Source organism: Mercurialis annua, linkage group LG5 (genome assembly GCF_937616625.2).
Source record: "Mercurialis annua linkage group LG5, ddMerAnnu1.2, whole genome shotgun sequence".
Lineage (NCBI taxonomy): Eukaryota > Viridiplantae > Streptophyta > Magnoliopsida > Malpighiales > Euphorbiaceae > Mercurialis > Mercurialis annua.
Genome location: NC_065574.1, coordinates 43,158,652 through 43,183,479, shown reverse-complemented (window position 1 = coordinate 43,183,479; position 24,828 = coordinate 43,158,652). Strand labels below are relative to the sequence as shown.

The 24,828-nt window shown below is 32.0% G+C and overlaps 1 protein-coding gene and 1 pseudogene across 1 annotated transcript; both read right to left on the bottom strand.

Annotated features, from left to right (window-relative positions):
• Positions 1-14,203: 14,203 nt before the first annotated feature.
• LOC126679789 (probable serine/threonine-protein kinase PBL15) lies at positions 14,204-18,095 on the bottom strand. Its single transcript, XM_050374770.1, has 5 exons — positions 17,625-18,095; positions 16,670-16,805; positions 15,694-15,830; positions 15,342-15,465; positions 14,204-14,758 (listed from the first exon to the last, which is right to left on the bottom strand). Exons 1-5 carry the CDS (start codon positions 18,039-18,041, stop codon positions 14,331-14,333), a joined length of 1,242 nt encoding a protein of 413 aa, XP_050230727.1. The 5' UTR covers positions 18,042-18,095; the 3' UTR covers positions 14,204-14,330.
• Positions 18,096-20,568: 2,473 nt separating this feature from the next.
• LOC126681896 (BAG family molecular chaperone regulator 8, chloroplastic-like) lies at positions 20,569-23,872 on the bottom strand (annotated as a pseudogene).
• Between the last annotated feature and the right edge of the window lie 956 nt (positions 23,873-24,828).

The following is a 24,828-nucleotide window of genomic DNA, read 5'->3' as shown; positions in this document are numbered from 1 at the left end:
TCATTTTATTTTCATCATTTATTTAGTGGTTTGATTTTTTTCTAATTAATGCATCTCAACAGTTAGTTAATTTGTTTTTTGATGATATCATATACCATTATGATGCGGCTCGTCTTCTGTTAATATAAAAGGCTAAATTGAATCATCGCCTTGTTAAGATTCGGCCTCTTGACATCCAACCATCAACCAGCCAAATCTCATCATGAAATGAGTTCAGGCACACTCCGATTAAACAATATATATAAAGGATAATATTATAAAAAAATTCATCAACTATGCACGTTTTATCATTTTAATCACGATGTTTAAAAATCGTCATTTACATAAAACAACTACAAATTTTTTTCAAATCAATACACTGGATAAAAAGCCAGTGAAAATCGTTGATGCGTCATTATCCGATTCGTTATGACATGTCACAATCCGGTTATAATTTTCCACTCGGTGTATCGATTTGAAAACAATTGGTAGTTGGTGTGTGAAAAATGATGATTTTAAACGTCGTGATTAAAATGAAAAACATAAAATGTTGATGAATTTTTATTATATTAACCATATATATATATATATATATATAAGATCTCTCTTGTGTAAAGGAGCACAAGCGTAAATTAAGCTTATTATAAAAGTTTTAATAATTTGCTCGAAATAAAAGGGTGTTTCAGAATTTATTTGTTGAAGTAGATCAAGTTGTTTTCATGGCGGTTTGCAAAGCGGTGGAGTTTTACATGGATAACAACCAAAATTTTTCTTATTCTGGAAACGATGTCCTTAGAAATGTAATTTTCTTTTGTAATTTTTATTGATTTTGCCTTTCTTTAAGACTTTTGCCAATCACGTTTTTGTGATTGAGCTAATATATCTACCATTTATAAAAAAATATTATAGGCTAATTTGGTGAATCGCATGGTGTGAAAAAGACTCAGAAAATTAAAGCTTATTAGCCCTAAAACATATTTTAACACTTTCAAAAATTAAAATGACACTTTTATTGTTTTGTACTTTTTAGAACCACATGTAAATACAATTAAAAAATTAATTAATTAAATTAATTAATAATTACTTATGTAAAACCCCATACAAGCTTACAGCTAAACCTAAATATTCTCTCCATTCCATTTAATAAGAGATATATTTTAATTTTGTGTATCCCATTTAAATTATAGGTTTTATGTAATTGTTTATGAAATTTTATATTTTTATCCGCTCTTTAAAATTAATGATATTCTTTATACACAAATTGCAAGACCACCATTAATAGAAATAACAAAAATATTTTCTTTTTAATCTATGTGAAAAAGATATTAGTCCCTCAACGAGTACTATAAATACCATCTTATAAGTCATAATTTAAAAAATAGAAAAATTATTATCAAACAATATAATTAATTAAAAGGTTAATTAAACAAAAAATCACTATCGTCATACAATATTGTGAATCTATCACGACTTTTTAATAGTTATTGATAAATCACTGAGAAGTCAGAGGGTATTCGAGCTATGACAGTCACTAGAGAACAACAAAAACAGAGGTCAGACAGAATATCGGAGGCTATTCCCGGGTGCTCGCTCCGACGCTTAAGTTAGTACATTTAAAAGGGGAAAAGAAAGAGCAGAGAAAGAAGAAGAATAATGGTGAAAACGAAGAATACCTTAGGGTTTATGCTTATGGTGGTTTATAGACCTATCAACCAAACTGTTTAGATGCTCTTTCGTTGGTCCTCACTTGATTTACTGAGATGGAAAATTTTGTTATGCTTCGAGTTATGTGTTTGGTGCATGAGACGCGGGAGACATTCTCGTGTATTAGAGATTCTTCAGTCACCCCTCTAGTAGGTTAACCATGTGTCCTTCCAGGATGCGATAGACTGGATCCTTCTAAAAGATGAATTCGGGTTACACTAAAGCATTCCTCTAGTTAGTGTATCTCGAATCTACCACCTGACTATTAATATATTCTGATCTCGAGAACGAGTCGTGTGTTTATCTAGGTTGGTATTTCTCATAAATGTCGGTTACTATTTGTTGGACTTAGTGATATTACATTTGGGGCAGGTAACTTCGCCCCTACGTTATGTTACCACTTCATTATCATTATCGGATATTTATGTCCAAGTGGTTCCTATTAACAGGTTTATCGATGTACGACTGTGTGACGCCGGTGTTAGGTGTCAGTTCCCTTAGCGTGTTTTTCAGTTATAATGTTGAAAGGTCGAGTTATGATGGTGAGGTGTTGCTAGACAGTTGTACTCGAGGTGTTTGAATCTAGAGTGTTCTTTTGGTTTTGGCTGTTACTTTTCCTTAAGTATAATTATTGCCTCTTGTGCCACATGCTCGTTTATTCTTGTTGAGCGCTTCGTTTGATGTGACCTTTGTCTAATTAAGACCCCATTTTTTTTTTTTTGATCTTTTGTTTTTCCCTTCTTTTTCTCGTTATTTGTTTATGCTCCATTTCATTTGTTTTCTTCTAAAGTTTTGTATTTCTTGGTTCCAACTCTCCCTATTTCCAATTCTCTCTAATTTTGTGTGATTATTCTGTTGTTTCTTCTCTTAATTGTTTGGATCGTCTCTTATTTACAGACCTTTGAAGTTTTTGTTATCTATTTCTACTCTCCATCATTAAAACTTGTAAATTTTTTTTCATTGCCCATTCCTTCGTTCTTCTTGTTGCTTTGGTTATGTCCTTGTTTAATTTTAATTTTTTTTAAGTGCTTGTTGAATGTGCATTTGTCATTATATTGTAACCTTATTTAAACTAAATTTGATATGCCTTCGGTTTTTCATTCTTTAGTTTTTTTCCTGGGAATTTCCTTTGTTCTTGGTGTTATAAAAGTTTTTCCGTTCTTTCTTTCTTTTTGGTTGTTTAATCTTATAATTTGGAATAATATAATTGTATTTTTATTTGTTAGATCATTTTTATCCTAAATCTTGCCCTGTTTGGGTCAAGTTCTTCAAGGTTTTTAACTTCAACATGTCGAATGGACATTCATCTAACCAAGACGGAATGAGGTATAAGGGTAAATTAGATAGGAGAAATATTCTCTTGGCCGAGACAGATCCTGCCCTAAATGCTTTGATTCAAGAAATAGGTATGTATCCCCCTACCGAGGTATCTAACAATAACGACCTGTTCGGGGGAAATATGGTTCCATGTAGATGTACTCAAGCTTATTTAGATGCTTTAAAAATAGCTTTTAGCATTGTAGAGGACTTTATTATATCCTTGGTTACCCGAGATACTCGTGTTAACACTAACCCCCCATACCATTATAATTACTCGTAATCATCATCAATCTGGACTGAAATTTCTTTTGGTAAAACACTGCAAGAGTATGAAATTGACAAGTAATATAGACTCTGAAGTCTGGATATCGTACCCACAAGGATAGCTACTAGATACTATTGGTTAAAATATGCAAGTGTACGTAGCCAACTTAAAATATAGACTGCGAAGTCCAGATATCGTATCCACAGGGAAAGCTTCTAAAGACAACCAGTTAAAAGACACGATTTGGATAGTCGACAAGAGAATTTAGTTTGTTATGTTAAGTAAAAGACAGATTTAATAATTGTAAATTAAAATAAACTAAAACTGTAATTAAAATGGTGTTTATCAATAATGAGAAAAGCAGGGATTATTAATCTGTATTATGCTGTCTACTTAACTCGGGTTATGGATTATATTGTTCTGATATAGTTCGAACTAATTGAAAGCACCTGTTGGCAAATAATCGCAAGTGTACGATATCGCTCAAGTAATATAACTTGGAAGACCAAGTATCGATCCCACAGAGACAATGGACTTAATCACTAATTTCAAATATTCTTTAATCGGCTAACTAGAAAAATCAATAGGATTTGTAATTTAATTAAACTAATATAAACTGAAAACAAATAATAAAATAGGGTTTAAAACAATAAGATTAAAAAGCTCAAAGATTGATAATCCCAAATAAATAAGTAAAATTATGGAATAGGATTTTTTAGTGATTTTATCGTGAATCGAGCTATTCTAAAGCACCGAATCCCGCCCTCTCAAGCCTCAAAGATCCGAATAAAATCACAACCTAATTACCTAACCAATTATTAACTCGCTCTCACGATATTAAAACTGAATTAAATAATCAAATTATAATTATGAAGCAAACTCAATGACTACCTAAATTCCAACCCGCTCTCACGGCGTTTTTCTTTAAGTTCTTAATTATCTATGTCTATTTAATTAACAATCTCTCAATTAGTTAACTAAACACAAACTCATGAATTAAGTAGCTAATTTAATCCAAGCAATAAGATTAATAATTAAGACACGAATTAATACTAATCCATCCAATCCAAGTAATTACCAATTTATAAGTTCATATCAACCCTCGAACAAGGGTTTTAGTTACACATATTAAAACTGAAACAAAACAAGAAGGATGATGAAGAAGAAAGCATAATTAAACAATAAATACCGGAGTTGTCAATTTCGGAAAGAATCGTCTTGATTAAACTTGAAATCTTCAACAATCGTCTTGCAGAAACTAATTATAAACTACTTATAAACTGCTGAGAAACAGAAAACTAAAACGCTAATCTAAGAGAAAATAATTAAAACTAATGTATTCTAAATTATTCTACATTATTCTACATCTTAAATTGAGTCTAGTACAAGGTCTTTATATAGTAGGAGAAGTTCCGGAGTCTTCTAATTCGTATTACAAATCAATTTGTAATAGGAATTATAATTGTAATTGTAGGAGGAATTTCAGTCCAACTCAAAATCTGCTGCACGTGTATTTTCCTTCTTTCCCGTTCGGGAAGCCATAGTTTCGTTCGTGACATGCCCAATTTTCTTCTTTCCCCAACGGAAGCCTCTTTCACGTTCGAAAAAACCGTAGACCGAAAGCTTTGAGATCTGATTCCTTCTTGAGTCCCGAACGGGACAAGGCTTTTTCGTTCGGGACTCATGCTCACTCTGCATGTTTTCCGTTCGTGAAACTTCTTTTTCGAACGGGAACAACCCCTTTTTTCCTCAATCTCGTTCGTGAACTTCAATTCCTTCGTCCGCAAGCTACGCTTTTTACTCGTACACGCAATCCACCATAATTTTGCCCCAAATAGTCGTTTTTCACCTAATTTCCACTGAAACACTAATAAACACAATTAAACGTAAAAACGCCAAATAATGTATAAAAACAATACTACACATGATGAAAACCGAGTAAAATCGACCCTAATTATAGGAGTAAAATACTCCTATCAAACCTCCTCACACTTATCAAAAATTTGTTGGCAAATAATCGCAAGTGTACGATATCGCTCAAGTAATATAACTTGGAAGACCAAGTATCGATCCCACAGATACAATGGACTTAATCACTAATTTCAAATATTCTTTAATCGGCTAGCTAGAAAAATCAATAGGGTTTTGTAATTTAATTAAACTAATATAAACTGAAAACAAATAATAAAATAGGATTTAAAACAATAAGATTAAAAAGCTCAAGGATTGATAATCCCAAATAAATAAGTAAAATTATGGAATAGGATTTTTTAGTGATTTTATCGTGAATCGAGCTATTCTAAAGCACCGAATCCCGCCCTCTCAAGCCTCAAAGATCCGAATAAAATCACAACCTAATTACCTAACCAATTATTAACTCGCTCTCACGATATTAAAACTGAATTAAATAATCAAATTATAATTATGAAGCAAACTCAATGACTACCTAAATTCCAACCCGCTCTCACGGCGTTTTTCTTTAAGTTCTTAATTATCTATGTCTATTTAATTAACAATCTCTCAATTAGTTAACTAAACACAAACTCATGAATTAAGTAGCTAATTTAATCCAAGCAATAAGATTAATAATTAAGACACGAATTAATACTAATCCATCCAATCCAAGTAATTACCAATTTATAAGTTCATATCAACCCTCGAACAAGGGTTTTAGTTACACATATTAAAACTGAAACAAAACAAGAAGGATGATGAAGAAGAAAGCATAATTAAACAATAAATACCGGAGTTGTCAATTTCGGAAAGAATCGTCTTGATTAAACTTGAAATCTTCAACAATCGTCTTGCAGAAACTAATTATAAACTACTTATAAACTGCTGAGAAACAGAAAACTAAAACGCTAATCTAAGAGAAAATAATTAAAACTAATGTATTCTAAATTATTCTACATTATTCTACATCTTAAATTGAGTCTAGTACAAGGTCTTTATATAGTAGGAGAAGTTCCGGAGTCTTCTAATTCGTATTACAAATCAATTTGTAATAGGAATTATAATTGTAATTGTAGGAGGAATTTCAGTCCAACTCAAAATCTGCTGCACGTGTATTTTCCTTCTTTCCCGTTCGGGAAGCCATAGTTCCGTTCGTGACATGCCCAATTTTCTTCTTTCCCGAACGGAAGCCTCTTTCACGTTCGAAAAAACTGTAGACCGAAAGCTTTGAGATCTGATTCCTTCTTGAGTCCCGAACGGGACAAGGCTTTTTCGTTCGGGACTCATGCTCACTCTGCATGTTTTCCGTTCGTGAAACTTCTTTTTCGAACGGGAACAACCCCTTTTTTCCTCAATCTCGTTCGTGAACTTCAATTCCTTCGTCCGCAAGCTACGCTTTTTACTCGTACACGCAATCCACCATAATTTTGCCCCAAATAGTCGTTTTTAACCTAATTTCCACTGAAACACTAATAAACACAATTAAACGTAAAAACGCCAAATAATGTATAAAAACAATACTACACATGATGAAAACCGAGTAAAATCGACCCTAATTATAGGAGTAAAATACTCCTATCAGCACCTAAAATTCTCTCTCGAGCAATTTCAGGCAAAAGCATAAAACTAATTGATAATAGATTAATTATTCATTCTCGCACAATGATTAACCTAAGTATAAATCAATTAAATGTTTATGAAGCGAATCCAAAGATCACGCACTCGTTAATTCACTCTCGCACAATCAATTCTTGCCTTCATAATTTTGTTGATCTATTCTAATCACTCTCTCGAGCTAAAACTAAAACATATGGCAACGACTAAGTGATCAGTTCAGACTAAGCATTAAGCATAATAATTAAGACATATCATTAACAACGAACCCATAATTCCAATTTAATTAGACAGACATAATTCAAATCAATTGTCCCCAACGAAGGGTTTAGTTACACATAACAATAGGTAATCTTGAATAAGAAATAAAGAAAATTATTCTGAAAAGAAAGTAAACACGCAATATGAAATTAAAATCAATCGTACCTTGTTCTGAAGTAATCTAAAATAATGAACAATAAAGATCCAGCGATAATAACGAAGAACGGAAACTAATACTATGCTAAGCTAATGTCTAATGTAAAAAATTAAAGTTGTGAACTCTAATACAATATTTTAGACTAGTATTTATATTAATTCTCCTTATAATCTTTGAGCTACATGAAATGTCCAAAATACGCAAATCTTTATTTGTCGAATAACCACTTTTGGTGGGCCCAAAACGTCTTTTCAGCACTCAGGAATCGAAGAGGGCACGTTGTGCAAGGCAAGGGCACGTCGTGCCCTCACTACAAATCTCACCCGCACGTCGTGCACAGCAAAACCGCACGTCGTGCAGTACAATTTTTCAGGGCACGTCGTGTGATCATCGTGCAAAACTTCTACTTCACTTCGGCGAACGTGCTGTCAACGTACACCACAAGAGCACGACGTGCACAACACCAACTTTGCTCGAAATCTTTAATTCTGGCTCCAAACGCTTCCCGGTTCTCCCGTAAGTCCAAAATCGCTCCAATAAGCTCAAAAACCATCCATTTTCATGTGTATTCCTGAAATGCTTGGACATAATAATAAGAACTAAAACGAACATGATTTCGACATTAAATATGCAATAAAAAGACCTAAAAGTTCCTAAGAAATAGGAGTATTTCTATTTCTATCAGATACATCTAATTATGATACAAAATTTGAATAGTCAAAAAGATACTTGAATGAAGTTATTGAACTACATAAACTAAAATAGCAATTATAATGAAAATTATCTAAAGTTGCAATGAAACAAGGTTTAAACAGTTTTGGAAAAAAATCATGGATTACTACCTATCATTATGTTGTTCATCAAATGGTTTATGTAGTTGTTTGTCCAATTATGATTATGGCTAATCGAAAGCACATATAACTCTCTCTCAAGTCTCTGTAGGAAAAAATAAGCAATAATTACTTAACAGGCAAATTACTTACTCTCATACTATAATCAACCTAATTACCTAACCAATTGATGTTTATTAAGAAAACTCAAAGAACACGCATTCATTAATATACTCTCGTATTATTAATTAAATTGGTCTATTTCAATTTAGCTCTCTCGAGTCGAAACTAAAACATAAGGCAATGAATAAATTGGTCAAATAAATTCAAGCATTAATGAGCAATAGTCAATATATAATTCAGATATAAACCCATAAATCCAATTCGATTAAATAAATATAAATCAAGTTAATAATCCTCGAAGATGAATTTAGCTATTTATAATCATGGAAAACTCAACAAAATCATATATAGAATTCACAGTTAAAATGAAAAACAATAATAATGATCCCTTTATAATTGTCGTACCTTGGTCACTAGTACCCAACACATAACTGTAGAGCAAATCCAGAAAATAATCGAAACTAAAAGTTTTGCTCGCATACTCCTCTAGTAGGAGTGTGCGTTTGATCACTTGTGTGTTTATATACCCTTTGCTCCTAGGTTGTGCGTCCACACACCTCCTCTTTTCGAAAAATTCTACATTATAATCCTCTATTTTTTCTCCAATTTGCTCTACGGCTCACCACTTCTGAATTACACCAAAAATCTCTAATATTCGCCATAATTGCACTTTTTCCCTGAAAAGCTCAAAACGATAATAAGATAACAAAACAAACCAAAAACAATACGCATTGTGGAATTACCGAATCAAAACACACCTAATTATAGGAGAATTTCTACTCCTATCAAACGTCCTCATACTTACCTTTTGTTTATTCTCAAGCAAACACAGAACAATGCTAAACTACCAATTAGAAAAGCTTGCCAGAGTATATTAAACTAAAGAATTTTCAGAACCACCCTAAATAATGAATGGATCAAAATTGAACATATAAGCAGGACAACGTAGAGAGACTAACATCAAATAGCAGTACCAAATACCAGGACATGAACTAATAATATCGAGACTACTCAAATGCACTCGCTCAAAACTTGATTTCGAGATCACATTGATCATTACAGCAATCTAATCAATCCAAGAAAAACAGCTGAAAACAAAGCAAATGAAAAACAATTCAAGTTTATATAATGAAATCACCAAGTAAAATCTCACAAGATACTCTCGCACACACAAGTGTAAAAGGGTAATGAACATCATGATCTCATGTTAATACATACAATCTTGCCATAAGTCTGCCAATAGTCCACAATTTTAATACCAAACTAAGTTAAATAACAAGAATCAAAATGGACTTTCCATGAATTTTAATGGGGTCTAGGTTAGGGCATGGTTAAAGGTAAACAAATTAGGATAAACATGACTTTACAAACCAACAACAATAAAAAAAACTAGACCGATTAATCACATTACCTATTCAATAAATTCAATATCTTGTTCTCTACTTTTAATTCCCCGATTTCTCTTTTTTTTACTATATATTTTTATCTTTTTAAACTCAATTTTATGTTTTCCTTTTCTTTTTCTTTTCTTTTTAAGCTTTTGTTCTTTTTTTCTGAACTTCAAAAGGTAACAATACACATATAAAATATGAGATCATTAATCAAATACTCGAGCTAGAATGTTACACATCATCACACTAGTTCCTTACTTACATTCATTAATTTGTCAAGTCAACAAGGTAGAAAGAGGAAAGTGAGAAAAAGGTAAATGTGTAAAACAAGTGTAAATCAATAAAAATAAAGGTAGGGATCAATTTGGATAAACTAGGGGAAAATGGGTAGCCTATTTTAAATGGTCTAAGGAATGTGTTATCCTAAATGGCATTTATCACATTCAAGTTATATAACCTATCAAGTAATTCTACTGCGGACGCAAGACAAGTTCTAAAAGATAAACATGTCCCAACTCACACCACAATAAGATGACACATAGAAGAATATGCTCGATAAAGCTCAAAATCATCTCACAAATATTGGATTAAAAACAAGGTGATCCAATACAAAACATGCTTACATTTTCGAAATTTGAAATGTTCAAATGTGTCCTTATCAAGATTTTCATGCCCTAATTCAAAATGTTCAAAAGAAATCACGCATTTTGCAAAGCTTAGATTTTCATCCCACACTTATTAATTCATGTCGACTAAAAGGCAAATGTTATTTAACTATCATTCTCAACATGTTTTTCAAACACAAAGGAAAAATTTTAACCAACTCATTAATAGGGGGGAACGAAAACACTATAGTTCTAAAAAACTCTGACATGGCATTAAACATGGCATATGCAACAAATGTATAACAAAACGACAAGTGTGAAAAATCAGTTATTTTTAATCCAAAACGGTATGAAGAAGTACAACCAAACAAGTTCATCAAAACAAAATAAAAATCACTATCCTAAACAGACTACAAAGAAACGCAACATACATAAAAAACTAGAATAAAACATGAAAAAGCAGAAAAATAAACATAAAACAACGGTTTTTTCCCACCCTCACACTAAAACATGCATTGTCCCTAATGCATAAAAAAGAAATAAAGCAAAGAAAACAAAAAAATAATGTGAAAAGGGTGAAAAAAGAAACTCTATATATCCTCCGGTGGTGGTGACGGTCAATGAATTAACTATTGATGGATAGTCATCCTCGGGATGTGTGGCACGCATGTACTCCCTCTGCATATAAAAATTGGCCCTCTGCTCTCTCAGCAGCCTCCTCTGTTAGGCCTCCATCCTCCTCAGCCATGCAACATCAGACTATGACTGAACCGTATCTCCCTAACTAAAGGTACCTTGGTAACTTTCTCGGTGTCCTCCTCAGCATTAGCAGCTCCACGTGCGGCAACATCCCTAGCACCCTTTAAGTGCCCATAAGGATGTATATGTGCCATACTAAGCCACCTTTGAATTGTTGCTCCCCTATCCTCAATTGCCTGAATATTCCCGCCAAAACTAATAGCCTTGAGATGCTTCATGTTGAACCATTCAGGGTGCCTCAAAGTTCATAACGCTGCACTCCTCGTGCGTGTATGCACCAACCTCTATGGCGTTCTCTCACACCAGATGACCCATACCAAGACACTAGGCTTTCCCTTTTCGGCTATTGAGATCTCGTAGCATAATAAATATACTGAAGGCCATATCGATCCTAGGAGTCTCGGTGCGCAGCAAGCTGTTAAAAAAAATTAGGTTTTCTCTCTCAACTTTGTTCGATTCATAGAGCCCATATACGGTCTCGGAAAACCACTTGTTCATGATATAGATTGCAAGATCCCTAATCGACTTGGTCTTCGCAGTGCGAGTGGAGAACTTTGCCTCTCCCGAAAAGTCTCTCCACATAGAATCCTCATCGAATTATGGAGGTATCTCTTGCATCCCTCCTCCACTGGTCTTGAAAATCCCTCTAATCTTAAGAGATTAAATGAACAAAGACAAAGGATTTTTCCATTTATTTCCAGAAAAGTATAATGCTTACCAAGTTTCTTGAGATTGGTAGTGATAGCAAGGAGCCTAATGGTGATGTCGATGATGTTCTCATTGGCTGGTGCTTGAAAGGCTCAGCCTTTTTGTCGACTTGAATCGTTCCCTCATGATAATTCTCAAGAATCTTCCACATGTACGTCTTGAGCCGTTGTGCAATGTCGTACTCTTCCCATCTCTTCTCTACACAAAGAAGAAATGATCACATAAATTGCCTTCCGGTTTGAGGGCATTAGCTTGAATTTGATCCCTTGTCCACTCATTTCCAGGCCAGGACACCACAACACTACTCACTTATTTAGTGGGAGCAACATACTTATTAAGAACAATATAAAGACAAAGGATTTTTCCATTTATTTCCAGAAAAGTATAATGCTTACCAAGTTTCTTGAGATTGGTAGTGATAGCAAGGAGCCTAATGGTGATGTCGATGATGTTCTCATTGGCTGGTGCTTGAAAGGCTCAGCCTTTTTGTCGACTTGAATCGTTCCCTCATGATAATTCTCAAGAATCTTCCACATGTACGTCTTGAGCCGTTGTGCAATGTCGTACTCTTCCCATCTCTTCTCTACACAAAGAAGAAATGATCACATAAATTGCCTTCCGGTTTGAAGGCATTAGCTTGAATTTGATCCCTTGTCCACTCATTTCCAGGCCAGGACACCACAACACTACTCACTTATTTAGTGGGAGCAACATACTTATTAAGAACAATATAAAGACAAAGGATTTTTCCATTTATTTCCAGAAAAGTATAATGCTTACCAAGTTTCTTGAGATTGGTAGTGATAGCAAGGAGCCTAATGGTGATGTCGATGATGTTCTCATTGGCTGGTGCTTGAAAGGCTCAGCCTTTTTGTCGACTTGAATCGTTCCCTCATGATAATTCTCAAGAATCTTCCACATGTACGTCTTGAGCCGTTGTGCAATGTCGTACTCTTCCCATCTCTTCTCTACACAAAGAAGAAATGATCACATAAATTGCCTTCCGGTTTGAGGGCATTAGCTTGAATTTGATCCCTTGTCCACTCATTTCCAGGCCAGGACACCACAACACTACTCACTTATTTAGTGGGAGCAACATACTTATTAAGAACAATATGCCAAATACGAACACCATCCATATGAAGATAATGTTTAATACGGAATTTTCAATTAGGAAAATATGTACTATCAAAGAAAGGACGATGAGTATGAAAAAATTTTCGGTAGCCATTTGGATCGAAAAGCTTGCAACTAAACAAAAGAAATGAGCAGCTTAGCTCTGATATCAATTAAAATCTAAAATACTAACTTAAAAGGAGGTGAATAAGGTTATTTTAGGTAATTAAAAAATGTTTAGTGTTCATGTTAGGAGTTTAAGAGTAGAGAGAAAATCACACGAGAGTTTAGACTGGTTTGAATTACAAACAGATTTTACTCAATTACTCAATCAAATGTTAAGATTTGCTAATCCACTAATGAGTTGGTATTTTAAACGTAAACGCTTAACTTTACAAAGAGATTGTCTAGTACTAATCTCAACTTCACGAAGTGATTTGTCAATGCTAATAACAAACCTACTAACACAAAATGATTAATCAATAATGATATAAACAATAAAGAAAAACAATCAATTAAATTGATACATAATAAATGAAAGATGTAGATAATTGATTGTTATAGAGAATTGTTGTTCTTAGAGTGCCTAACCACATGAATATGGTGGTTGAAAGGTATTTATAACCTCAAAAACTCTTCTATAATTCTTCCAAATGAAGACTAAACGTTGTGTAGAATGTAGCTCTGTCGCCCCCGTAAAGGATGGAGTTGCGCCCGTGACCTAACTTTTACTCTGAAAAATCCAACGGTCGTTTGCCACATGACATTCTTTTCTAGTGACATTCAAATGTAACCATTGGACTTTCCAACGGTACCAAGGGTCGCGCCCCTTAAACATGTCCAGATCCAAAGGGCATTTGGAACCCTTGTGCGCGCCCGTGGACAGATCTCATCGCGCTCGTGAAGCCTTGGTCGTGCCCGCGACAAATCATAGGTAGCGGGCGCAAAATCCTTCTGGTTCACATGGAATTTCCAATTTTTGATTCTCGCTAGAAGAATCCAAATTGACCCACGATGATTTTAATAGGTTTCTATACAGTAATAAACATTATTAGAACCTTTAATTGATTGTCAAAGTCAAAATTAAAGAGATCAAAAGAACTTGGTCCAACAATTCTATTGGTTCGTTTTCAATTGGCAAAATAAACTTATCTACCCACAACTATAGCTATGATTTTTGAAGTTTGTCAATTGGTTCTTCATTTATTCGACCTTATTTGCCAAATATACCCAAACCTTAGATATATTTGGGTATATTTGGCAATATTCAAACAAGTATATTAGCAAAGATCGAATAAATGACGGACCAAATTGGTAAAGTTCAAAAATTATAATATACTTGACAAAATTTCTATATTTGTGGGTAGATAGATTCATTTTACCTTTATAATAACAACCATTTAAACATTACTTTAAAGTTTACACATTAAATCTTACATATATTTATTTATATCACATCAATACATACAATAACGTGCATACATATATAACATTAATATTTAGTTTAATTACAACTTATTGCACAACACATTTTATAAATACTCTTTACACTTTCTTATTCTGAGTAACAGAAGAGGATTTCTTAACACTTGAACTTCTGCTATCAACAATTCTCTTAGATTTCGGTGTCGGAGGCCATTGGCCACAAGAAACAGCCATGTCCTTATTATAAGTTTGCAGAGCTTCAAGTGTTTCAACAATGGCCGGCAACTTTGGCCTGTCTTTAGGGTTCATGCTTATGCATTGCAACGCTAGAAGAGCAATCTGCTTCGCCCCCTTTACGGAGTACTGACCGGAAAGTCTCGGATCCATTATGTATTGTAGTCTCCGGCTACTGGTCAAGTATGGTTTTGCCCAGTCAATTAGGTTTTGCTCATTCTTTGGTCTTGATTTATCCATTGCTCTTCTTCCGGTTAGTAGCTCAAGTAAAACTACTCCATAGCTATATACATCACTTTTCGTTGTTAAATGCCCTGACAACCAAATTTATCACATTCACAAAATTATTGAAAAATAATATAATTAGGACTCATAGTATTTTTAAGGGAAAATAAATTAATAAAAATTGAATTTTAAAAGTTTAACAAATTTCTTAAAATAAAAATTATTTGAATTTGATACAACAATTGTATATTTTAGGTTAACTATATCCAAACAATAATATATATATAAATGGTTTATATATATATATGGTTTAATTACAAAATATGATATAGTTTCATATGTAGCTTATTTCTATGATAAATTAACCTACAATCTGATAGATTCATAGGAATTAAAAATAATCTATCAAACATTATAAAAAAAACATTAATTTTTTGAAGTTATTAATAAATTTTTCTCAAATTTAAACTAATTTATCATAAAATTATAAGTTGAGAAACTTACATTTATTTCATTTGTATCAATTAATCTTTTAAATTTGTGTATCTACCATTTAAGTATGACCAATACACATTACAAAATAACATATATATATATATATATATATATATATATATATATATTAATATAAAAAATCTCTCAAAGCATACACAGTGAATTCTGAGACAGAACCTGTTGAGACATATTCTGGAGCAGCATAACCATAAGTACCCATAACCCGAGTAGTGACATGTGTGTCCGATCCTTCAGGTCCCATTTTCGCTAGTCCAAAATCTGATAATTTCACTGTATAATCCTGATATGCACCAAAAGTTGAGTAAAATATATTAAAAGCCAAAAAACTGGCAAGAACCAAACTCAAGAGCTTAAGCCAAAGACACTAAAACTCCGAGAGGAAAAACAAATCAAGGAAGAAAAATACTATCCGGGTTTCTATACAAATCTAAATCCGAAAGTTTGGTTTCAGTATATGTGAAGAAAATAAATGAAATCAAAGTTGAGAAAAAAATAAGGTTACACTTACAGAATCAAGCAAAATGTTGGAAGTTTTGAAGTCACGATATATGACAGGATTTTCAGCCCCATGCAAAAATGCTAATCCATTTGCTGCTCCGATTGCTATTTTTAGCCTTGTGCCCCAAGGCAATGACACTGATACTCCTGTCATTATTTTATACAATATGAGATTTAAATTAAAACAAAAATACTTAATTAATTAAATTCGTATAGCTCAATTGATACGAATATCAAAGGCGAAATAATTTTATTTCATATTTGACCATTTTGGCACATTAATTTCTAGAAGAAAAAAATAAATTTCGGTCTGTCAATATACTAAGTTTAAATAGTTATATTTAAATCTCAATTAAATCAACCGTATTAAATTTTGAGCAAATTACTATGACACCCCTCACATTTGACATAATTCACATTTTTTCTTGTAATTGTTTTGTATAAAAGTAGCTACAAGTTCACCTCATACAATCATTTACTAGCCTTAAGTTAACTAAAGAAATTTTATAGACAATCAGTTTAATTTTTTTTTTATGAAAAAAAAAAGACAATCAGTTCAATTAAATAGGCCTAATAGTGAAAAAATTCAAACATGTACGACTTATTGCAATTTAATCCAAACCTTTTAATTTTTATAAAAATAGCCAAATTGCATTTTTTTTTTGCAATAATAGCCAAATTGGTGGCCAAGTTTGTTATTTTCAACAAAAACTATTATGTTATTATTATTTGATGAATAATGATTAAAAGCCATAAGACAAAAAAAATTCAAAACTATTCAAAAGCTTTCACACAAAAGTACAATTTGGCTATTATTGCAACGAAAAAAATACAATTTCGCTATTATTATATAAAAAAAAATTAGAGTAAAATGCAATAAGTCGTGAAAATTTGAATTTTTTTTACCATAAAGTCTAAAAAATATGACATTTTCATTTACCAACTATAATATTTGTATGGACCGGAGAGTGCAAAGCATGACTTACTTCTAAATAAGTGATTCTCTAGGCTGCCCCGAGGCATAAACTCATACACAAGAAGTCTCTCTTCATCCTCACAACAATAACCAATCAATTTCACCAAATTTGGATGCCTAAGCTGCCCCAAAAATATCACCTCTGCCTGCAATTAAATGTTTTTTTATCGTTATCATTCTTCAATAACCAAATCAATAAAAAAAACTGAATTAGACCTTCTATTTTTTAATTAGAGTAGACCCAGGAATAGTTCTTATGAAAATTAATTAAGACATCAGTGTTTGAATTTTAGTTTGGTTTCTACTATTGATTAAACAAATTGACCAAATGTCCAATCTTAAAACATTATATACTTTTTTGATGGATAAAACCGTTTATTATATTATTAATATATAAAGAGATTCAATTGGGGTGAAATGTTTATCAGTTGAACGATACGTTCGTTTGACCATTTGTATTAGACTAAATAATTTGTTTTTGACTTATTTAATTTTTTTTAGATCAAACGATATATTATTTATCTCAATTTCTCATAAACTTATTCGGTTTTTTTCAGCATGAAACATCTTTGAACCGCCCCACCTCGCCGCACTCCGATTCCACCATTCTATATATGTGTGTATGTGAATCGTATATTAAACACAATTGAAGCAAATGAAATTACTAATTAATTTTAGTTATTATATTCTTTATAATAGAATGATTTGATTTTAAATAGTTGAACTAATTACCGACGGAGAATTACCGACTAAATTTTTTTGATTTAACGACGGATTTTAACCTTTTATCAATGGAAAACTTAATTTACCGACGGATTTCGGCCTTTAGCAACAGAAAAATCCGTTTTTAAAATGCAGTTTTCTAATAGTGCAAGCCAAAGAAAATCGAAGTATGCACACCCTTAAACATAACTTATTTCGAGACCGAGTCGGACTCAGTAAATTAACCCAAAAAAATATCTTACCAGCCACTCCCGGTGTCCTTGCAATCCTTCAATATCAAGGAGCTTAACGGCAACAGGTTGAGCCTTCAAACCTTGCCTCATATTCTCATCAAAGTAACCCTTATGAACTGTTCCAAACCCACCTTCTCCTAACAAATAGTTGCTACAAAAATTCTGAGTTATAGCTTTCAACTCGCTGAGTTGAAAGTCAAACAGGTCCGCCCCTAAAGTCTGTGCAAGGTCTTCATTGATACGAAGAGAAGATGAACGGCTGAGATCAGAGAATGAGAGTCTTCTGAATGATGGTAATGGAGCTATATTCTTGGAGTAATCTGATCTTGAAGGCTTGCATCTGCTGAAATTGCCTAACATTGTTTGGTCTTCTGATGAACAGCAATTTGCTGTAAAGGGTTTCCAAGGTTTTGATGAATCTTTCATTTTTGTTAGTTTTGGGTGTGTAATGCAAGAGATTAATGAGTGTAATGTGTTATTGTGGATTTAGTTATAGCTAGTGGGTGTTGGTGTACTTGAAATTTTAAAGAAGAATAATTATAATACTACTAGAAAACAGAGAATTACCGACGGAATTTTTTTGATTTAAAGACAGATTTTAACCTTTTACCAACGGAAAACTTAATTTACCGATGGATTTCAGCTTTTAGCAACGGAAAAATCCGTTGCTAAAATGCAGTTTTCTAGTAGTGTAATAAGATGATATTAACTCCAAATTACAGATAAGTTAGTAAGGAACTCTTTTGGTTTAAATCAGGTCGTGAGTTCGAACCGTACTCATGTATGCAGCTGTTTAAAACTTAGGGCTATAATTTGCCTCTCGTAAGAGACCTACAAAATCAAAATCTAACTCGAAATTTTCCAATTTTCGGTGGTTAAAATAAAAAAAATAAGTTTGAAGCTACAAATGAACAAAAAAGTCAAATAAACTATATATTATATAGAGGTGAAAAAATAACACAATTATATACTGAAAATGGATGGAATAGGAACATAATTGTCAATTTGGGATAGATTGCAACCTTCCAAAATTTTGGATAAATTTGTAAAAAAAATCAGAAAAGCTTGACTCTTTGGCAATATTAAACCTTTATTAAGATAATAATTTCTATTATATTAATTTATTTCGATGGAGCCTGACATGTTTGAACATAAAATTGTAAGTACGAACAATACGTCTTGATTACAAGATTACATATGTGGAGAATTAAAAATAAATAAAAAATAATGATAAAGAAATAAAATATAGGGTTAGTGTTATCTTAACGATAGAGCGATTAAAATGAGAATAGAGAACGACATTCTTTCTTCAACTACTCTAACCACTCTACTAAATGGGGTAGTTTGTTTCTTTTTTCTTTATATTATATCATATATAAATATTTTTATTTTTTTTATGTTATTTGTTCTGTCATTTGTGCAATGTCTTTATGCACATACAATTTGCTGATATATAGTTGAGTAAGGTGTCGTACCAGTTTACAAACTTTTGAGATAAATTTATGTAAATCAAACATAATTTATTTTATCAATTTAGCCAATAATTCTTCAATTTATATCTAATTTTTTAATATATTTTTAGAGCATATGAAAATAATTTGTAAAAATATTCATGACAAATGTTACTGTAGCAATTTTATTTTTATTTGCAAAACAATTTCATTACTGATCGATTTGATTTACAAATACCTAGCTACTTAGATTATTGTATTAATTTTCTAAAAGCAAACTTCCATATTATTATGAATTTAAATTGAACATTATCCACATGCTAGTAATGTGTGGTATGAGTACCTAAATGATGAACTATTAATTGCAAGAGATATGATGAGGTGATCGATTCTTTTTAGTTTCTTTTAAACTGTTATAATTGGTAGTAGTTATGCTTGAGGTATGAGATGATGTCTACATTTGCTAATTTCTACTCCACTTCAACTACTTAACATATATGATAATTAATCTTTTTTTATATATATAATTACAGAAACAAAGACCCTAATATTAAGGTAAAATAATAATTCCTACGTTTTAATACAATTGTTTATGTGCAACGGATTTATGGTTTAAGCTTGGAATTATTTATATAATACCCTATTTTTGCAACTCAATTACAACAATTTTAGCGTATTTTCCATATCCTAACTCGGTACCCTATTTTCTAAAACTAATTTCAAAAATGACCTAACTAACGGGATGGAAGCTAACGACGTTAGTCGTAATTCATCAAAACAAAAAATATGAAAATCAAAGAACATATGACAATTTTCAAAGATCAAAAACTCTCAGATTTAATCTTAAATTCAAATTGAGATTCTGAAAAAACGATTTGAAATAGAAATTGATCGAAGTCACGATTGCAGAAACACTGATACATATCAAAACCAGTTAGAATATTGATTGAAAAAATTGAATTTCAGCTAAAAGAATACCGACGAAATCAAATATGTTTTTAATGAGATTTGATATGTGATAAACCGGTCTAAATCAAGAACAATTTACTTTTTGCAAATATGGAGACCTCAGAAATTCTAATTTTCATTTATTATAATGGATATTGGAATCAAGATATGGATTATAAAGATTTCAAAAGGCCTAATTACTTTTGTTTTTGGATAAATGATGATTTATTAAGCAATACTACAAGAAGTGGAAGGCAAACCTTATAACATTTTTTCATTTATACCATAACTCAGAAAAAAATTCAATTGTACCCTATTTTCGGTTTTTATGTTTCATCTGTACCTTAAAGAGTTAAATTGACCTCTTTTTATTTGGAAAAATTTCAAAATAATCTTTTATTTTTAACTTATATTCTAATTAAACATTAATGTTATTAATTATGCAAAAACACCTTTTTCCTTTAAAAAATTTAATAAACAATTAATTTTTTTATTTAATTTATACTAATTATTAATAATTTTTTAAAATTAAAAACATAAAAATAAATGGCCTTTTTACAATACAAAATTGATAATCCATACACAAGAAATGCCCCTCCTATGTACCAATTTTCACAGCCTTTCTGTTCTTCATCAAACCAGCTCTGAATTCCATCTTCAGAGGAGTTGGAGCAGAGAAAACCCTACACAGATTCCCATCCTCATCACAGCTCACAAATTTCTTTAAATTTAGTGAAAATAAAGTTTCAAATGTTAAAAATGGGATTTTGGTGAAAATAAAGTTTCAAATGTTAAAAATGGGATTTTGCTTGGCTCTGCGGGCGCATAGCACGGCTATGCGCTCGCATAGCCTTGCTTGGCTATGCGGGCGCATAGCACGGCTATGCGCTCGCATAGCCTCTGCTATGCGGGCGCATAGCTGACCGCTGTGCACGGCCCCGGAAACGTCGTTTCCGGGCCGTTCCGCCGTACCCCGACCTACTACACGTATCAATCATCTCATTTTTCACCAAACTCATCATTTCGTTTTCACCAAAACGTCCAAACCGAGCCAAAAACATCAAATTCATATTCTTTACTAAAACAGCCCATATAACTCGAATTTGGCACCAATTTTCGAACTCTTACCTTGGAACGAAGCTTGATATCGATAGAGCTCTCGATTCTGAAGAGATTGCTGCGAAAATCACGCGAATTGGACGTCGAACGAAGAAACGGCGGCGAAATGATCGATCGGTGGAATGAAGCTTCTGGAGTCCTTTCCTTCGCTCTCTCTCTGATTTCATTTCTTTCATATATCAACACTTATATATCATGGTTAATAGGCTGTTTTAATCCTTGTTTTCCTTCTTCTTTACAAATTATCTTTTGAACTTTTCTTTCTTACGATTTAGTCCATAACTAAATCGATAAACTCTTTTATTACGACGTATACGTATTATTTATATCCTATAAATAATACAAAGCCTGATATTAACAATTTCCCTTCAAAATCCAATATTTCTATTTTCGACACAAAGTGGCTAAATTACCACTTTGGTCCATGTACCTTATTTTGGACCTTTATTGACATTTTTCCTTTTTAATTCCAATTTTAACTTTAGAATTGAAATTTAACCTTAATTTTCTTATAACTAATTTCTCAAAACCAACCTACTTGAAATTTATTTACTTTATATTTTCAGAAATTCTTCTGATATTGCCACTCTGGCGAATCAAAACTGGACACGTGGTCCAATTAGATAATTAAATATTTTGGGGTATTACACTTTTCAACTCTTTCTTTGAATTTCTCTACTATTTCACTCCGATTGCGACTCAAATCATCATTTCCATTATTACAATTCAATTCTCTTTTCCTAAAAACTCTCATATTTTTAACCGGCTTATATAATCTTTCATGCCTTCTACCCGCAAGCTCCTTAATAAAATCCAAAAACCTCACTATAACTATACTGATAGACCTTTTCCATCTCTAATCATAGGATCACGACTCTACAAGCAAAAACCACAAACTAAAAATTGAAATTAAGAAGAAAAAAAAACTATAAAAATGTAACGAAAAATGATATAGATAAGTTGAAGATATACCTGAATAGAATCGAGTTTAAGCAGCAAGTCCGTAACTTTATGAGAAACAACCGCATAATTGAAATGGGTTTTACTCAATGTCGTAGATTTGAGAGCGTTGAAGCTGGATTTGATAAAAGCAAGCTCTTGGAGCTGACTTAGGGTTCTTGATCTACGAAGAAGAAAACCCAAAAAATGTGCTTCAATAATCTTAGCAGCTGCTTCTCTCAAAGAAAACGAACCATGGCCACGCTTATTAGAAGCAGAAAAATGGTGAACATAAGTACTAAGACTACTGATTCTTTGAAGAAGAGAAGAGAGGAGCAGATCTGCAAGTTAAATAAAAAAATTAAAAACAATTAATTTTTAGGATTTATTTGAATATTTTTAAAGTTGAAGCATTTGTTTATATTTTTCCAAATAGAAAAAAAGTATGACATAACTCTTCTATTTAACTATTATTAATATTTTCATCCTTTGATTAGTTAAATTGTCAAAAATTAAAATTTTAAGGTACAGATGAAACATAAAAACCGAAAATAGGGTATAATTGAACTTTTTCCTAGATCATGGTATCAATAAAAAAAAGTTATAAGGTGGGTGGTTTTTAAATAATTAGGCCATTTCAAAATAAAAGGAGCATTAATTGATAAACATAACAATTTTAAAGCAATGTTAGATATATGGAAAAAATACTGAAACTTGATGATAGTAATTATAAAATTGAAATACGATATCTGGTGAGTAAACTATTATTATATTACTCGATTAATGAATATATTAGTTTGTTTAATACACGAAAGTGTTAATGTAGATTTTTATCATTTGTATATTGCATTCTTAGCATTTCTGATCAATGAATAATATGTATGTTTATTAATGAATATTTTTATAGTGCATTTGGTGTATATTGTCGATGTATCTTTCCGTATTGTTGATGTATATTTGGTGTATTATTAGCGTAATGTTGGTGTATGTAATAACCATGGTAATGTTAAGGTATTGAATTGCGCCACGGATCCTAAAATTTCTTAATTTGGGTTAAGTAGATCGGAATTGGACACTGACATGAAATGTTTTAAAGATATGTTGAGGAATAATAATAATTTAAAAGAAAAATTATTATTATTAAGAATAAGTAAAGACTTTTCGGAAAAGAATTTTCCGAAGTCGTTTCGATAATTAAGCACGTCAAAATTTTAAATAAGTTAAAATAGATTTTTAATTTATTAAAAGGAGTAAGAAGGCAAAAGAGAGGGGGCTTAATGGGATGTTTTCATATCTTATTCATTTAAGATAGCATTTGAATAAAAATAGAGATAAAAAAAAAAAGAAATTCCCAACTTCTTCTCCTTCCTTTTGCCGCAACAACCATCACCACCTTCACCAAGGGATTTTCTTCACCAAACTCTTATTTTCTTGAGGCAATATAATCATCAAGCTTAGGTAATCTCCGATTGCCTCTCAATTTTGAAAGTTGTTGATTGATTGTTGAGTTATTTGGTTTGAAAGATGTTAGGATTTGGTTTTGAGTTTGTTTTGATATGTTTTAAGGTGAGTTTGAGCTTGTAGCTCCGGCGAGGTGGTTCGACCATGGATTGGAACTTTGATTAAGCTTGATAACTATTTCTTAGGCATTAGCTTAATGATAATAGAGCTGAATATAAGTGATTTATGATGAGTTTTGGATTGAATGAGTGTTTGGTATTGTTGCTGGAATTCTACTACAGAAACAGGGATATTGCGTGGACAACATCTTGAGCTACACAGCTCCAAATTATGTTCCATTTATTGTTATGGAAACTTATGGGTGATGGCTAAAAGTGTCTAGGTTTAAGTTTATGCTGATTCAACCTCTAAGTGGCTCGAATAAATCAAAATATTTTATTTGGCGTAGCAGTTTTACAAATGTTGACAGCTTAAGTTTGGAATGTTTTAAATATGGTTTTGAAGTTTTTAAATGATGGTTTTAATGTACGGAAAATGTATTAAGAATATATTTTAGAAAGCTAATATAAGCTTAGTCATTTGATAGTTAGGATAACGTGTAAAAGAATACGATAAACAATGTAGTACGTAAAACGTGTTATAAACTATAAAAGATGTTTTAAGCTACAACTAAGTCATATTGCTTAGTTGTTTGGCTAAGTTGTGGCTAAGCAATAAGCCGAGATAGAGCTTGGATTGGCTTAGGTCATTTGTGACCTTTGTCGATAAAGTTAAGTTATCGAGCTAGTTTGATATCCGTGTTAGATACGACTAGTATAGCAAGTTGTATTTGTATTTTGTCTTAATTCTATGGTATCTATCAAGTTATATATTAACTCAATATCTATGTGATATTTGTGATATGAGTTTGTTATGTGGAACATTTACATTTGCAGCATTTAGATGCATTTATTTCTACGCTATATATTATATAAATTGCATAATATTATTTTGAAATGAATTCTTTGCTTTGAAATGCATACATCATAGTTTTGAAACCAATATAGACCTGATGAAACAAGCTTTCCTATTGGGCGGAAATAGAAACTGTGTGATCACCAGTTAAGCCTAACAAATTCAAATTTCGGCTTTGGTTTGAGGTTGTGTGTTGTGGTGTGAACTCGAGCTAATTATCTTAGGACTCATAGATAGATGAATTTTGTACGTACGTTATATGTATTACATAAGTAGTACAAGTAACGAAATGCTTGTGCGAAACATTTGGAATCCTTAATGATCAAGGATTAGGGTTTCAA